The 17,819-nt window shown below is 41.8% G+C and overlaps 2 protein-coding genes across 10 annotated transcripts in view; one reads left to right on the top strand and one right to left on the bottom strand.

Moving 5' to 3' along the window:
* Nucleotides 1-9,703, bottom strand: part of ZFYVE28 (zinc finger FYVE-type containing 28) — a 288,745-nt gene extending 279,042 nt beyond the window's left edge. For all 9 annotated transcript variants that reach the window (XM_067558929.1, XM_067558931.1, XM_067558930.1 and 6 more), the window contains exon 1: nucleotides 9,377-9,703. In XM_067558929.1, the coding sequence (XP_067415030.1) occupies nucleotides 9,377-9,415 (39 nt within the window). In that variant the 5' untranslated portion in view covers nucleotides 9,416-9,703. The remainder of the gene's footprint in view (nucleotides 1-9,376) is intronic.
* Nucleotides 9,704-10,266: 563 nt separating this feature from the next.
* The window catches only part of CFAP99 (cilia and flagella associated protein 99), an 89,010-nt gene continuing 81,457 nt past the window's right edge, over nucleotides 10,267-17,819 (top strand). Inside the window, exons 1-2 of the mRNA XM_067558864.1 lie at nucleotides 10,267-10,341; nucleotides 15,311-15,438. Coding sequence (XP_067414965.1) covers nucleotides 15,319-15,438 — 120 coding nt within the window. The 5' untranslated portion in view covers nucleotides 10,267-10,341; nucleotides 15,311-15,318. The remainder of the gene's footprint in view (nucleotides 10,342-15,310; nucleotides 15,439-17,819) is intronic.

Here is a 17,819-nt window from a genome sequence, read left to right as displayed (position 1 = left end):
ATTTAAGAATACAATTGTTTGAAAACCCTCTCTTGCATTTTCCCTTCTTCTGGAAGCAAACACTCAAAACGAAATCTGTCTTGATATATCAAATCTGGAGTCCCAAAAAGGAAAAATAAGACTTACAGGAAACAAGCAACTAGGAAACAATTCATGGTATTTAAAACAATAGTTACTGTGTCATAGGGAACTGGAAACTGAATCCCATCTCACCTCTTCTCCAACCTATTTATTACAGCAGCTAAAAGTCATCCTCCTCACTAGCTACTCAAACCATTTCAATATTCTTTTTGAACCCTCCTCTGGCTTCCTTTGCAACTTGCTTCAAATTCAGGTCTCACTTTCCTCTTCCATAACCAGCATGCCTGGAGTGGCAGTGTGGTCCAATGAACAGGGCACACTGCTTGAGGGTCCAGGTCTTATTTCCAGTTCTGCCACTGACTTGCTTGTGACCTTGGGCATGTAATTTCATTTTTCTGTGCCTGTTTCTCCTCCCACCCTGTCTGTCTTCTCTATTTAGATTTGTAATGTCTTGGAGTCAGGGGCTGTCTCTTACTAAGTGTCTATACGGTTCTAGTACAATGGGGACCCCAATCTTAGTTGAGGCTTCTAGGGACTACTGTAATACAAAACAACAACAATAATTTTCTGTCTCATCTGTATCTGTGTTTGTTTCTTCCTACTGTCCCCTCTCCCCTGCCCCACTCTTCCATTGAATTCTGCCTAACCCTCAAGCTTTTGCAATTCTCACAATTCTGAGCAATTTTCTTAAAGCCCCAGCACCTGCAGTCATGCAATTATGCAAGAATCTTAGCTTTCCTTTTTGTTTTAAAAAATGTTTCTAGCCTTCATGGTTGTAAATAAGTCTTGAAAACATGAATCCTAAAAGCTCAAAAAACAGAAGACATAAAAACATAGTCAATTATTTTTTCTTTCTAAATCTCACAATTTTGAAGCCCGTCTCATGATTTCAAATTCCTGAAGTCAACAGTACTACCTCTCCTTTCATGTTTTTCTCATAGACTAAGGTCAGAAGGGACCATTATGATCATCTACTCAGACTGCCTGCTCAATGCAGGCCATAGAGCCTCACCCACCACTCCTGTAATAGAGCCTAATCTATGACTGAGTTACTGAAGTCCTCAAATCATGGTTTAAAGACTAAGGTGCAGAGAATCCACCAGCAAGTGACCCCATGCCCCAGAGGAAGGCAAAAACCCCCAAAGCCTCTGCCAATCTGCCCTGGAGGAAAATTCCTTCCCGACCCCAAATATGGTGATCAGCGAAACCCTGAGCATGTGGTCACGACTCCCCAGACAGACATTCAGGAAAGAATTCTCTGTAGTAATTCAGACCCCACCCCATCTAACATACCACCACAAGCCACTGGGCATACTTACTGCTAGTAGTCAAAGATCAGTTAATTGCCAAATTAGGCTGTCCCATCATACCATTCCCTCCATAAACTCATCAAGCTCAGTCTTAAAGCCAGCTAGGTTTTTTACCCCCCATTGCTCTCCTTGGAAGGCTGTTCCCGAACTTCACTCCTCTGATGGTTAGAAACCTTGGACTAATTTCAAATCTAAACTTCCTGGTGGCCAGTTTATATCCATTTGTTGTGTCCACATTGGCACTGAATTTAAATAATTCCTCTCCCTCCCTGGTATTTATTCCTCTGATGTATTTAGAGAGAGCAATCGTATCTCCCCTCATCCTTCTTTTGGTTAAGCTAAACAAACCAAGCTCTGAGTCTCCTCTCATAAGGTAGGTTTTCCATTTCTCAGATCATCCTAGTAGCCCTTCTCTGCACCTGTTCCAGTCTGAATTCATCTTTCATAAACATCGGAGACCAGAACTGCACACAGTATTCCAGATGAGGTCTTACCAGCGCCTTGTATAACAGTACTAACATCTCCTTTTCTCTACTGGAAATACCTCGTCTGATGCATCCAAGGACCACAATAGTTTTTTTCATGGCCACATCACACGCACGGCTCTTAGTCATACTGTGATCAACCAATGTGCCCAGGTCCTTCTCCTCTGTCATTCCAACTGATGTGTCCCCAGTTTATAGCAGAAGTTCTTGTAATTAGTCCCTAAATGCATGACCCTTGCACTTTCCACTATTAATTTTCATCCTATTTCTATTATTCCAGTTTACAAGGTCATCCAGATCTCATTGTATGATATCCCAGTCTTTCTTTGTATTAGCAATACCTCCCCACTTTGTGTCATCTGCAAACTTTATTAGCACATTCCCACTTTTTGTGCCAAGATCAGTAATCAAAAGGTTAAATAAGATAAGTTACTAGTGGAGTTCCTCAGGGATCGGTCTTGGGACCAATCTCCAGCCTGACTGTTCACCTTTCCATATGACACATTGTAGTCTCCCCTCTAACCAGTTCCTTATCCACCTTCCAATTTTCATATTAGTTACATTGGAAAAGATGGGGATTAATAATTCCCCATGTGGAACCGTATCAAATGCTTTCCTGAAGTCTAGGTAAATTAGATCCACTGCATTCCCTTTGTCTAAAGAATGTTATCTTCTCAAAAAAAAGAGATCAGGTTGGTCTGGCATGATCTACCTTTTGTAAAACCATGTTGTATTTTGTCCCATTTACTGTTATCCTCAAAGTCCTTAACTACTTTCTCTTTCAAATTTTTTTCCAACACCTTCCATACTACTGGAGGTCAAACTAACAGGCCTGTAATTACCCAGATCACTTTTTTTCCCTTTCTTAAAAATAGGAACTATTTTAGCAATTCTCCATTCGTATGGTACATCCCCTGAGTTTACAGATTCATTAAAAATCCTTGCTGATGGGCTTGCTATTTCATATGCCAGTTCCTTTAATATCCTTGGATGGAGATTATCCAGGATCCCCGATTTAGTCCTATTAAGCAGTTCGAGTTTGGCTTCTACCTCAGATGTGGTAATTTCTACCTCCATATCCTCATCCCATTAGTCCCCCTGCTACTATCCCTAAACTCTTCATTAGCCTCATTAAAAACAGAGGCAAAATATTTGTTTAAATATTGGGCCAGCCTAGATTATCCTTAACCTCCACCCCATCCCAAGTGATTAGCGGTCCCACTTCTTTCTTGGGTTTCTTCCTGTTTATATGGCTACAGAATCTTTTATTATTGGTTTTAATTCCCTTTGCAAGGTCCAACTCTACTTGGCTTTTGGCATTTCTCACTTCATCCTTACAAGTTCTGACCTCCAAGAGGTAGCTTTCCTTGCTGATCCCTCCCATCTTCCACTCCTTGTAGGCTTTCTGCATTCTCTTAATCACCTGTCTGAGATGTTTTCGCATCCATCTTGGTCTACAAATCTTACTTATGAATTTTTTCCCCTTCCTTGGGATGCAGGCATCAGATAGCTCCTGCAACTTTGACCTGAAGTAATTCCAAGTCTCCTCCACCTTTAGATCCATGAGTTCTTCAGTCCAGTCCACTCCCCTAACTAATTCCCTTAATTTTTTAAAGTTAGACCTTTGAAATCAAAGACCCTAGTCACAGGTCAATATTTGTTTATCCTTCCATTTAGTTTGAACTGAATTATCTCATGGTCACTCAAACCAAGGTTGTCTCCTATAACCAGTTCTTCTATGAGATCCTCACTACTTACCAATACCAAATCTAAAATGGTATCCCCTCTTGTTGGTTCAGCAACTATCTGGTGAAGGAATCTGTCAGCTATCATAATCTGGGCCCCATTATTACTACTAGCACTTGTCCTCCAGTATATATCTGGAAAGTTAAAGTATCCAATAATCTCACAATTCCCAGTAGTATTTACTTCATTAAAAACATTAAAGAGGTCTCTATCCATATCCAAATAGGATTCCGATGGTCTGTAGCATACCCCAAGAACTGTCCCAGGGGAAGCTCTAATAGCTTTTGTCCCCAATGTAATTTTTGCCCAGACAGAAGTGATGGAATGAATAAGACGGAGTCTAATTTCTTTACAGTCTAACTCATCGATAGGCAATGCTACTCCACCACCTTTGCCTTTATTTCTGTCTTTCCTAAACAGCACATATCCTTCCATACCTGTACTCCAGTCATGACTACTATTCCACCATATTTCTGTTATCCCTATAATATCTGGTTTCACTTCCTGCACCAATAGCTCTAGTTCTTAGATTTTGTTACCCAGGCTCCTCGCATTGTGAGCAAACATCTTAATTTTTGTTGTTTGTCTTCGCTCACATTCCTTACCAGATTTGGCAGTCATTCTACTGCCAGTATCGCCTATTAGACTGGTATCTACACTAGCCTTCCTCTTAATGTCCATTCTCCTACCCACTGCTGTGTCCTCTTACTTCATTTTCCTCCCTCTCAATGTTTAAATCAGGCATGGAGATTACCCAGACATCTCCCAACCATCTCTCCTAAATTCCTAGTTTAAAGCTCTCAATCAGTTGTGCCAACCTCCATTCTAGAAGTCTATTTCCCTCCAACTTTTCTTCCCTCTTTCTCTTCCAACGTCCTCTATATCTCAAAATCCCATTTTATCAGTTTCTTGCTGAAAACTGAGTTCTTCCTTAATGTCCACAAGCACTAACCCATCATTAAAAATGCTGTCTCAAACGAAGAACGAAAACGTAACTACCAATCAGAAAAAAAACCTAAGTTAGAAACTTTTTGGGGGGTTTCTTCATCCTCTTTAGATCCTATTTATATTTTCTTTTTAGATAGTCAGCTCTGTAGAGCAGAGACCATGCCTTGTACAGTGTCAAAGAAACTCTAAGCACTTCAACACAATTAGTCTGCTGGGGGAAGATGGCCCCTTGGAACTGCCAAAGAATTCAGACCCTCAGAAGAGACAGCTCTCCAAAGATGCTGCATCATCCTAAGCAATTCAGCATTAACTCAGGGAATCTACACATAGTTGAGTGGCAAAGAGATCCCATGAAAAGCAGCCAACACATTGCTTCACCCCTTTACAGCCTATGCACTTCTAATTTCTACAGGGTTCAGGTGCAGGAGGTGTATGATAAAGAAGCAGCACTCCCTATTTTTTGCCACCCAAATTTGGTCCCCTTTTACCCATTGAGGGGGAGCGTTGAGTCTGTTTCAGCAAGTTTAATAGGTGAAAGTCTACTAACACCACCATATTTAGTAGCCTGGGCTTCTTTTTTTTTTTTTAATATAATAAACTCTACTTCCTACAAGGTTGAAATCAAAGTGCTCTGAAAGTTGGCAAATACCATATGTCAGTTCAAATATAATTTGTTTAAGCCACTTAAATGCTCCTTAAATCTGCAGCACATAGTAGTTGGATGTTTCCAAAGATATTTTCACTATCTAACTTTAAAGTGTCTAATTTATTTTTAATTTAGTTTCTATATACTTACTCTTTACTGCATCGCTTTTAAAATAAATGTTCTTGCAGTCAATTGAGTGAAGTCTGTGTCCACATTAAAAAAAAATAGATATTAGCACTAGCTAGAGGTAAGTATAGTAAAGGCTGGTTCTACACTTAATGTGTCCATATAACTTAATTTATTCACATCAGTCCTGATGTTCAATACTCAGGCTATCCTATTCCTTGGCTTCCTTTACAGAAATGGTGCTGAATTAAACTAAGTTGTGTATTCATTTTATGAGATGGACAAACGTCTAAATGGTATTTATGCTAAGCCATATTTATTAATGAACACAGATGAATAGTATTAGGAACCCAGCTTTGAAAGATGAGAGGATGTCTAAACTCAGTACGTTGCATTCTACCACTACCCTAAAAAAAAGAAAATTGAATACTTAAGTTAATTAACGCTAAAAGGCCACTAAACAAAATTGCAAAAAGTGTAGTGTCAGCAGAATTTATTGCTATGCAGAGATCCAAGTTCTAAGATTTTAGGAGCTTTAGGACTGCAGAGGGAGCATGCTCTGTCCCTGGTGGCAGCAGACTGGCCTGAAGAAGAGTAAGAATGCCTCATATTTCTGGCACACAGAAGGAAATGCAGAGAGTGGCTCTGAAGGGAGCCAAATCCAGCACTGTTTATCATCCTCTCCCCAAAAGGTCACCATAATATGGGTGCTCAGTTATATACACATGCACTGTAGGACAGACCAACCTACTATGGAGACCCTTGGGATTCGCTCGACCAGTTGATGGAATGGGAAAGCGGTTGGCATAACCAGGGAAGGCATGGACAAAGTGGCATCCCTAACCCTAAATTCCTATCTTAATTTCTAACTCAAACTTATGTGTACTTAGTTCTATTACATAACTTTAAGAAATATTCTATACAAAAAAATGTTTTAACAGATACTTATTGCATGAGTGGCTGTTTCTGGAACAGTTACTAATTACAGTGAACAATGCCCATTCTGAATATAATACACTAATGTGAAAAGAATTATTTAACAAGCAATTGTTTGAAACAAGAACCATCTTTTATCCTTGCAAGCAAACCATATATGAAAAAAAAAAAAAAAAAAAAGTAATACTTTTATGGGGAAGGCAACTTTTTTTTTTTTTTAAGAATCAGTGTAATTGCTCTTTTTAAAACAATTAAAGTTATTCTATTTGGAATGTTAATACTGATTTTATGAGGATTGTACTCTTCTGCCACAGGTTTGAGAATTTCCTTTGCTCTAAAATGAAGTGAAACAATAGTATTCAAGAGGTTTTTTTGGTAGAAGTATGGCAACTTTCAAGTCTAGAATCTACCTGAAGCAAATATTCACCAGCAACTGTACACCATGCAACAAAAACAGTAACCCAGGAACCTATCCCTGCAACAAACCCCGTTGCCAGCTGTCCGCCATCGACTCAAGTGATAACATCACAGGTCCTAACCACATCAGCCACACCATAAGGAGCTCATTCACCTGCACATCTACTAATGTAACATATGCCATCATGTGCCAGCAATGCCCCTCTGCCATGTACATTGGCCAAACCGGCCAGTCACTATGCAAGAGAATCAGACATAAAAATGGTAACATCCATAAATCAGTCAGAGAACACTTCAATCTCCCAGAACACTCTGTAGCTGACTTGAAAGTTGCCATACTTGTACAAAAAAACTTCAAAAATAGACTTCATCGAGAAACTGCAGAGCTAGAACCCATATGCAAACTTGACAATCAAACTGGGTCTGAATAGGGACTTGGAATAGTTCTCTCATTACAAGAAGTAACGGTCACTGTTCACACATTCTCACCTTCTAATCAATGGTTGTGAATAGGCCTCATCTACTATAACTGAATGGACTTTGCTAACACCTATCCTCTGCATTGCTGTTCCTTACACTTGGATGTGTATATATACCCACTGTCTGATTTCTATTTCTTACATCTGACGAAGTGGGTTGCAGCCCACAAAAGTTTATGCCTGCAGACATTACATTTATTAGTCTTTAAAATAGTATTCAAGTATACACTACTGATAATAGTATATCAGTTTCACCATATCTAGAATTCCTTATTAGAAGGAACACTATCAACTTAAAATCTAATCAGTTTCAAAAAGGAAGTTAAGAGTGGTGTCAGTTACTGCATTTGCCAGTGAGTTCTCCTACTAAATTTGTGGCTTTGCAATGATGTTTTAGTGGATTTTTTAAATTGTTTCTCTCTCCTCTGCTGCAGGTGAAAGATGTACACAAAGAACAAGCTGACTATGGAGGGGAAGCCATGAACATGACTAAATATAAAATGCTGTCAAGTTTATAAAGTAAACAACTGAAAGACGATTCCACCCCCCCCCCCCCGATTCTCTAAATTAAAAATATCCTTTTTAAAAGTTAACAAATAAGCATTAATCAGGATTGAATTGAATTGCTATTTTTATAGCTTCATCCCAACATACAATAAAGACAAAGTTCTGGTTCTTATTATTTGGATAAAAGTAGCAACGGTGTCTGAAATATGAGACTTTAGACCATTTTAAAACTAAAATGTAATAAGAAGTGTAGTGACATTTGCAAGAGTTATATTAGGTACTTCATAATGTAAACAAAAACTACAGCATCAGAGCATTTCAATCACCTAGACATCAGTAAGATACAATAGCTGTTCAAAAATATTAACGTCCTTTGGATATGACTAGTGTGTCATACAAAAGAGAACATTGCTCTCCTAACATTACTTTACCTCTCCCAGAAGCGTCCGATAATTCTTCTGTAAACTGTCCTACAAATCTTGCTTTATTATTATGTTTTAATTAATTAATTTTGAACCAAAACAAAGACCAGAAGACATCCATCCACAATCCACAATGTAACGAAATCTTTAGTTAGAAGTTCTCACTTTAGTGGAATATTACTAAAAATATATATAAAGTATAGAATTAGCAACATTTGACAACGTGAAGGTTCCAGTCTGTCTCCAAATTGTAAGTACATTGTATGCAACAACACAGTAAACAGATGTTACATGGGCTTAATTGAAACTGGAAATCCAACGGGAATAAAGGACTGCCTAATAACTGAAGACTACACTGGCGAGTAGCAATTTCACACAGCTAAACCAGCAGCTCTGCATCATCATAGGAAGGCAAACACAGTAAGGAACCTCCAATGAGACAACATGAGAAAGCCTCCCCCTCATCCTCTTTTGTTGTCAGGTCCAAACAACAATAAAGCACATGCTCTGCTTTGTCATCTCGTATCCCTGAACAGATAAGCTGTCTGGACGGCTCTCCTGACGCGCTGAGAAACCGCTCGCTTGAATGCAGGTGATTGGCAAACCCTAGCACCCTTTTGCGGTCTCTGATTAGCTGCTGTGAAACCAGAGTGCCTCATTATCAGCAGCACACCAAATCTTATTTCCATAGAGCTCGGCTGCCTCCCTTTTAAAACCAGGTCCACCTTACCGTGATTTTTTTTTAAACCTGCATATTCATCAACCGCCAAGGATCTAATGTGCTGTAAGTGGGAGAAGAGACGGCAAATCGCGGGATGCCCGTGAGAGATAAGGACGGGGCGAGGGCGGCGGGTGCCCGAAATCCCTCCCGAGTGCCCCAGGCCACACACCGTCCAGGTGAGCCCTGGACGCCCCCTCCCCACAAAGGGAGGCACTGCCCGACCCCTTTCCTCGCACCGCACCACCCCAGCGACGGGCTCTCGGCTGCCCGGCAAGACCTAGACCACGACAGACCCCCTCGGCTCCGGCTCCCTCCTCTGCCCACAGCAGCCCCGTGGTGCCCGGGACAGGCACCCCAAGGACCGCCGCTCCCAAGGGGGCGAGGGGGTTCGACAATACACCGCGGCCCTTCCCGCGCCCGCAGGCACCGGGGGCTCCCCTCGCCCTCCCGCCTGCGGGCAGGGCTGACACATAAATGGACACCCCCCCGCCCTGCCGGCACAGAGCCGCTGCTCCCGGCGCCGCGCAGGCGACGCTGCCGCTCTCAACTTACCTTGGGCTTGTAGAGCCACTTTCTGAACCTGTTCATCATCACCCCAGCTGCTGCCACCGCCGCCGCCTCTCAGGCCGCTTCCCGCCCGGCTGCTCGGGGGAGCTTGCGGATCCCTCGCCCCCGGCACCTCAGGCGGCTGGGGGACCCGCCGAAACCCCTCTCCCCGCCTGAGGCTGCTCTGCCGGGCTCGTAAACGCCGCCACGCGAGCCCCAGTCAGGCTAGGTGCCGCGCGGGAGGCTCTGCCCTGCGATGGAGCGAGTATCCCTCAGGCTGAGCTGCCCAGGCACCGGCCAGCAGCAGCAGCAGCGCCTCTCTTCATTGACAGCCCCCAAAACATTCCACCGCCAGCAGCGGCGCTCACCGGGCGCATGCGCCCAGGCAGACCCGCTCCAGCCCTGTGCGCTGGCTCTGGCTCTGGCCAACGCTCTCTGCTCTGGGACCAATTGGAAGGCGGCCGCGAGCGGCCCCCACCCCGCTCACTCCTCCCACTCGGCTGCTCCCTTGCGTAACAGCGGAGGACTACAAGTCCCAACACGCCACGCCCCCGTCGCTCAAGGGGCCAATGAAGATGTGTGTGGCGCGTTGTATGCTGGTACTTGTAGTCTTGTCTCAGGGCAATAATTTACGCGTCCACTTAATAATATTTAGTAAATAACTATTACAGTCAACTCAATTAATTGGGTTTCACGCAGTTTCTGGGGATGAAAAGAATTCACCATCTGGGGTCCCGCTGATCACCAGTTGCTAGGCGACGGTAGGTAAACATTTTCCGCCATCTTGCTTTTAGTCTTGTAGTTTTTTGCCTCTCCCTAAACCAATTCGAAGACACGAATGAGGACGGCTGAGTGGACTACAAATCCCAGAAGCCCCCGCGTCTCCACGCGCCGGCATGATCCTTAGAGAACCAAGTGGGCTCGGATTCGAGTGGATGGTGCTGATTCTGCTGCGGCTCCGTCCCATAGCGGTGAGTGGGGGGCGGGGCTGGGCGTTTGCTCTGACCCTTGCTACTGGCCCAGGGAGTCAAAGCCTCTAGCTTCAAAAACAAAGGTCCCTCCTGCCCCGGCCCTTCACCCGCCCGAGGGGCACCCCGGACCAGGGCTCGCCCCAGCCTTCGCCTCTTTGAGGCTCGCAGCTGTTTAGTTCAGTGTGAGAGACTTTAGGATGAAACCTCAAAAGCCAAGTTGTGTCCGCCCTGCGCAGACATTAAAGGCCGCTTTACTTTAGGTTATTTGTTTGTTTAGAAGAGCAGAGAAGTGCCCAAGTATCCTTTGCTAAACTTTTCCCTCTCCCACACTGTTGTGGAGCTTATTAGTCTTGCTGGTGGCCTTCCATACCACTTCACAAGTGGCTGCTTTTCATCCTGATTATTTCTATCTGGTCACCCATGTGCTGGGCACTTTCCAAACATGACCCCTGTCCTAAGAGCTAAGACAGACAAACAGAGGGTAAAGAATGGGTGTTACATACATACATGCATTTACTTTAACTAATATGTCAATATACAGTTAATAAAATAGAACAAGTAAATTGTACCTAAATTATTTCACAAGCATAACATTGATAGACAGCAAGTTATGCACAGGCAAATATGTTTCTGAAACACTTCGGGATCCTTCAAAATGAAAAGTACTAAAAATACGTGAGAGAGACAAAGCAGGTGAGCTAATATCTTTTATTGGGCCAACTTCTGTTGATGGGAGGTACAAGCTTTCGAGCTACACAGAGCTCTTCCTTTCACCAACAGAAGTTGGTCCAATAAAAGATGTACCTCATCTACCTTGTCCCTCTCATATCCTAGAACTAACATGGCTACAACAACACTATAAAATATATCAAACATTTTATCATCATTATCTGGGGTTCTTTAACACATAACCATTCTATAGTGAACATCACTGGGCAAAGCAGTTATTATGGTTATACCTTTTGCAGTGGGGATCAAACCTGGGACATTAATAAATGAGACTATACTGCCTGAGCTAAAGGATCCTCTTCACTTAACTATCGCTCTAGCATGCTCATCAAATATCTAGTTGGACTAGCCCCCCATTAGTCAGGGACAAAGTGCCACAAGTAGGCATAATAGCTTCATATTCTCCCTGGCCAGGCAAGCACGTCCTGACTTTCAAAGGCTTCCCAATTCAGTTCACTGTACAGACCATCAGTTGTAATGCCAATGCCCCTGGGTGAGTCATTGGCAGCAGGGATCAAAGCTAGGACTTCTGGATCTTAACTCTTGAATGTCTACCACCTGAGCTAACAAATTGACCTGTCTGAGCCAAGGCTGTAACAGGTTCATTAGTCACTAGTTGGCCTAACCATACCAAGGGTGAGATGCGTGATCACGTTCATCACTGAAGGAAAAAAAATCAAGTTCACTGTATAAACAGCATTCTAGTGGCTGACTAGATGTCTATAAATGTAATAGAAAAAAATAACAGACTATACTGTTTTGACAGTCTGTATTTTTTTTAAAACAGAGTATTGAGAGATAGGACAGTTGAGCTTTATTTCTGAGAGTGCTGTTGATTGTGGTGACCCTGGGCAACCACTTTTAACCACTCTGTCCCTTTATTTATCTATCTGTAAAATGAGGATAATAAAATTGACTTGCCTGAGGGTTATTGTGTAAGGATTACGCAATAGGTGTGAGAAAGTGCTGTGAGATCATCAGATTAAAAATGCTATATGGGCAAAGTATTTTTTATTAAGCATGTCACAGAGCAAGCAACTACACACATTAAAATATGTTCATGGTAGGATATGTAGGAAAATATCAAATGTAGGTAGGATCCGGTCCTTTAACCAGTCAGCACACAAAGCTCCAATTAGAATAATTCCTATTACACATCCATAACACTTGTGTGGCTAAAAAAAGCCAGGTTAGATAATGTATTTTCCATCTAAAGTTATGCTGCCCTAACACAAAAACATGCCATAAAGAAGAGCTGTACTCAAACTTCTCTCCCCATTCCAATTGATTACGGCCATGAAGTGCTGTGATTAAATATTAGGGGTGCAGAAAGTTATGGTAAGTCAGAGTGTTCTGGTATAGCTATATTTCCCTTCTGTGGAGCTTTTTACCCCATATTCTTTAAGATTTCCATAGTTTCGTTTCCTTCTGTGCCACACAGCTGAGGAAAATTTTTGGGTCATCAGCATCTACTCAATCTTAAATTAAATTTGTTAGTCTTTAAAGTGCTACAGGATTTTCATTGTTTTTACTCAATCTTACTGAATTTCACAAAGAAGACCTAAATCAGTCCTGGTTTAAGAAGGTGTATTTCCACTGAAGTAAATGGCGTTGCAACCTTTTAGGGCTATTAATTGAAATTCTGGATATGGTAAACATCTGTTGACATGGAAAACTTTTTTTATAACTCAGGTTTAGAAAATATAATCTCCTACTATACTTTACAAACAAAAGGATGCCAGCGCAGCAGCTTGTGTATTTTACTCCTAATTTTTTAAATGTCCTTATTGTGAATTTGGTTCTTTTTCATTTGACTGAAGCAAGCATCAAGAATAAACATAATCTGATTGACTTTGCCATTTTTAAAAAATAAATTTGTTAATCTGTTTAAATATAGTTACTGAACTATTGCTGTTAAGAAAATTTTTCTGTTACATAGTACCTGTATCAGGGTATCTGACTGTTAATTATGGTGCTTCAAACACCTTGGTTTTCATTTAACTATTTTCCTTTATTTTTTTTGTTAAGTACATGTGAACCTCAGGATGTTCAGGGGATGAGGGCCCCAACCAACTCCCATTACAACCATTGGAAAGACTCCCTTTGACTTCAGTGGGAGTTGGATGGGAAGCCTTAGATCAGTCTGAATAAGCACATAGATACCTATCCCACATTTATCCAAATCTTTTGAGCTTGAAATAATTTTGATATTCTAGGTGCAGCAGACTGTACCCCATAAAGGAGCATATAAATGAATGTTTTTCTCTGGCACAGTGGATGGTTCTGGGAGGTGTGTTTCCTAAGTAGAATGCTCCCTAATGCTTTTTCTATGGCATTGTGACCCTGCAGCACCCCTCACTCTAGGCCAGAGTTTCTCAACCTGTGCGTCAGGATCCAAAATTGGGTCGTCAAAATGTTTCAAAGAGTCACGTGGGCAGCTTCTGTGACTCCTGTCCCACAAGGCTGGCTGGGCTCGCCTCCCTGCTCCAGGCACTGCAGCCTCTGGGGTACCAGCGTCACTCAGGTTTTGCCCAGCCGTCATGATGACTGGAGCTCGGTTAGCAAATTTGAATGAGTGGCACTGCAACCCCATGAGCCAGGTCACAGCTTCATTCACACAAAAGTTGTCCAGTCAGGGGGATAGGGCCAAATCTGAGCAGTGCTGCAACCCCAGAGGTTGTAACATCTGAAGGGGAGAGCCACGCCCAGCCAGCTCCACAGCACAGGAGCTGCAGGAGCCACCATCTGGGGTGAATGCCAGGCAAGACCCAACTCCTCCCAGGGCAGGGCTGTAACCAGAGCGGGGCGAGCGGGGCAGCTCAAGCTGGCGACGCCAGGCTTCTGGGCCAGCTCTGCGCAGCGAGGCTTGGGAAGGGAGAGACATGTCCATCTCCTGACTCTCACCTCAGTGAGCCACCCAGCCGGTCAGGGTTGGGGGGTACAACCAAAAAATCTGGGGGGCATGTGACCCTATGTGATCCTACCACCATGTGTTGCTTCAGGTAGGGGACACAAATAAGCTTCCTTGCCCTGGGCACTAAAATCCCTAATACAGCTCTGCCCCAGCGCCTCCACCCCCAGACTATTTACTGGGTTGCAACAGGCCATAAGCATTTACAGATGGATCCTGAGCCCAAAAACTTTGAGAACCACTGCTCTAGGCTGTCCCTTAAGACATGATGTAGCTTTACATAATTGCATAAAACTGCTCAGAACCTTTCTTGCTAGTTAGGAGTTGGGCTTTAATCAGATCTGTTAACTATATGCCCATATTAAACATAATCACATACAAAATCATTTTCCTTTCAACAGTTTGAGAGTAGTATTTAAATATGTTATGGTAATTATAGTGAAGTGCAGTATTGCTGAAAGTCCAGGTACAGAAACTTTGTATCAGAAAGCGTTATAACAGCCTTTTACAATCTTGATCAAGCATTCTTTTCTAACAGCAGTGTATAATATGTTAAATACAAGATTTTTGAGGGTTTTTTAAGATTTTATTTTCACCATGAAAAATTAAATTGGTGCTAATTTTTGTTCAAGTGGCTGGACCAAGATAATGATTTTACTTACTGAACATTATTATTATTTATGTTTACCTGGCAATATAAGCATGCATGGTGATGTACAAACAAAAGTTCTCAGGACAAGGACTTCTTTTAAGTCTAGGGAGTCAGTTCCACAAATTGTTACTCTTATGAGTAACACATAGCACAATGAGGGATGTCAGCAGACAAAGGGGCAGGTGGGAAAGGGAACAGAGGTAAAGGGATAGTATGTAATCTTGTATTTTCACTAAGACTGGATTTAAGACTAAAATTCTGCCTTCAGTTACTTCTCAATAGGAAAGTTCTGTGGGTTAAATGGGGGCAGAAATTGGCCCACAGAGCATGCATGTTAGAGTTACTGTTTCTCTCTAATATCTGTTTTAGATATATTCCACCCAATAATCTGTTCCTGAAATTAGTTGAAAATGTTATCCTAAAGATCATTAAAGAGACATTGTCAGAATAAAAGAGGCCACATCATTTGTCATTTATTTGTTTTATTTTATTGATGCTAATATTGTCTGCTAATTCCTTCTGTTAGCCCTTCTGGTTGGGCAATTGTGATTTTGAATGCTTGACCTGAATGTTCCCATTTACATTACTGCAGTGTATGAATCTCTGCAAGCCTATCAACATACATTATGCTGCAATTGAAGGAGTCATGAAAATTTAATGATTTACTTTATTTATAGGATTCTGCATGGTGAAGATGGCCAGCCCTGGAAAACATGTTGAAATAGTAGTCCAACAACTTAACAAATTTAATCCTGAAAATGAGAGCGTGGAGCATCTCTTGGATGAGTCAGCCAAGGTTTTACAGGTACATGAAGTGCCAGGTTATCCTAGGTGGCTTTTCACAGTTTTAGTAGGAGTTTTTTAAATATAAAGATGTCCTTTCTCTAATGTGGTATTTTGAATTACACTGTGTTTTCTTATTTGTTTTAAAACTTTAACCAGATTTTCAAACCCCAAAAGCAGGACAACTCTCTTATAGGTATCATCAGGTGCCAGGGGACTGGAATGAGAGGGCTTGGATGAGAGAATTTGACCTGGAGGTTCAGTGGTGGCAGGAACTGGAAATGATTTTCATAGTTGGGGATGTTGGGTTAGAACTCTTGTGGCTGAAAGGGTGGGTGAAAATGGGGGTTGTTTGTGTGAGCAAGGGTGGGAGAGATATTGCTGACTGACAGGTGTGTGTCATTGGAGACTAGAGGGAGGGAGAGGAATGATGGTCCAAGGTACTAGGACTTGGGAAATGTGGATTCAAGTCCCTAATCCTCTACAGACTTTGTGTGACCTTGGGTAAATCACTTAATCTCTGTCCTAAATTTGCAGTGTGTAAAATGTGGATAAATAACATTAACCTCCTTACAGGGGTGTTGTGAAGAGAACTACATTAAAGATTGTGAGGTCCTCAGATACTCCAGTAATGGGAACCATAAGTACCTAAGACAGATACTGTAGTTACATGGGCAGGAGTAGGTGGCATAAGGTTGGTTTAGGGTGAGGACATGCAATTGAGGAGTGCATATTACCATCATCCTATTTACTTTCATTCAACCTCTTTTTGCTGGTCCCTGGCTCCTATTCCCAATACTGCTTCCCCTTTTCACCTCCTACCTTACTACTGAAGTCAAGCCCAGCAGCTGCCTCTGTAGTGGGCTCAGCGTGGCGCTTTTCAGGCAGCCTCTTGCTTATCTTTTATTCTGCCTCAGATTGTCTATATGCTGCAGGCAGCACATCCTCAAAGTAGGGCAGCCGAGCCAAAGAGGAAGCAGAGGGAGCTTAGAGATCGATAAGATGGTGCACCTTACCTCAATGGTAAGGAAAGAAGAGCCAGAGAGGTTGGAGTGAAGCTACACATCCTTTTGGCCAATACAGTTTAAGTAAACCAATTGGGACACTGCAACAAGTTTTATTTATGATCCAGAACCAGAATGTATGATCACTCTAGCTATAGCAACACTACAGTTCTTAACTGGTGTATCTGTATTCCAACTGGGATCAGTATGTGGGACTATTCTCCATAGCCTTGCGCCTTATGTAGTCATTTCTGTTTGTACAAACCAGCTTTAAAATGCTACCATTTTAATCTGATAGCCATTTATACCTGTGCAAAGTAAAAGACTACATAAGGTACTAAACTGTGGAGATCTGGCCCAAGGACTGCAGGCTGATGTTCAAAGTTAGCCCTCTTTGTGTTTTGTTTAAATAGACTACTTTACCATACATTTTTTTTAATTTTAATTATCTTGTTTCCTATCATGCTCTTCTTAGAAATTGTTTGACAGCATCGGGAGCTGAAATTTCCATTAAAATGGTCAGCCATGGTATTGCAATAAGGCAACCTCATTTTAGCATTTTAGCCTTGGCAGTAAATGTCATGAGCCACACAATGCTTTTATTTACACCTGGGCAGTCCCTTTTAAGTCACTGCAGTGGAGTTATACCAGTGTAATGGAGAACAGATTTTGGCATCAAAATTGTATAATGAATACTTTTTAGTGCATTTACTTTACATCTGAAATATATGGACTTAGAATAATTTTGATAGAAAACTTCATTTGAGTAATGTTGATTTTTCTCTTCATGCAGCAAAGAATAAGGAAGTTTAAATTGTTCATTTACAATTTTGGCAGAGGGTTGAAGGAAAGGAAGGGAAAGTGTTATGTCAACCCCTCTGTATATATCTTTACGTTTATTGAACAGTTAGATTGTTTCTCACTCTGGAACGGGAGGTACAGAGACAAAAGAAGCACCAGCTTCCATTATGGACAGATGAATCAAACTTCCTGACAAATTGTTTTTAAAAAGGAGGAATGGGGAGGATAGCTGAATCCAAGGATAAGGCAAAAGTCGCTCTGAGGCTTTCACTTTCTAAATCCTCCTATTTCTGTTCTCCCCCAATCCCCCAGTCATATTTTTGCTGTCATTTTGGCCCTGAAAATAAGATCCATTTTTATATAAAACTTTTTATATCAGTTATTGTAGAAGCCATGCCATTCTTCAAGGAAAGCTTCCTTGATTTTGGTTTATTCTTTCTTTTTATTTTGCATAATGAGGCTGTGCTCTGGGGAAAAAATAGACTTTAGCGCCTGCATATATGATTTCTCCCCACTCCTTTGTCACCTGTCATTTGCATTTTATCAGTATCACAGAAATTCTTGAAAGTCAGAATTAAAATATTTTCTGCTTTACTAT

Source organism: Emydura macquarii, unplaced genomic scaffold (genome assembly GCF_026122565.2).
Source record: "Emydura macquarii macquarii isolate MOO-44397 ecotype Brisbane River unplaced genomic scaffold, CSIRO-AGI_Emac_v2 contig_2199, whole genome shotgun sequence".
Taxonomy (NCBI): Eukaryota; Metazoa; Chordata; order Testudines; family Chelidae; genus Emydura; species Emydura macquarii.
The sequence above is the reverse complement of the archived record's forward strand: the minus strand, read 5'-3'. Positions and strand labels throughout refer to the sequence as shown.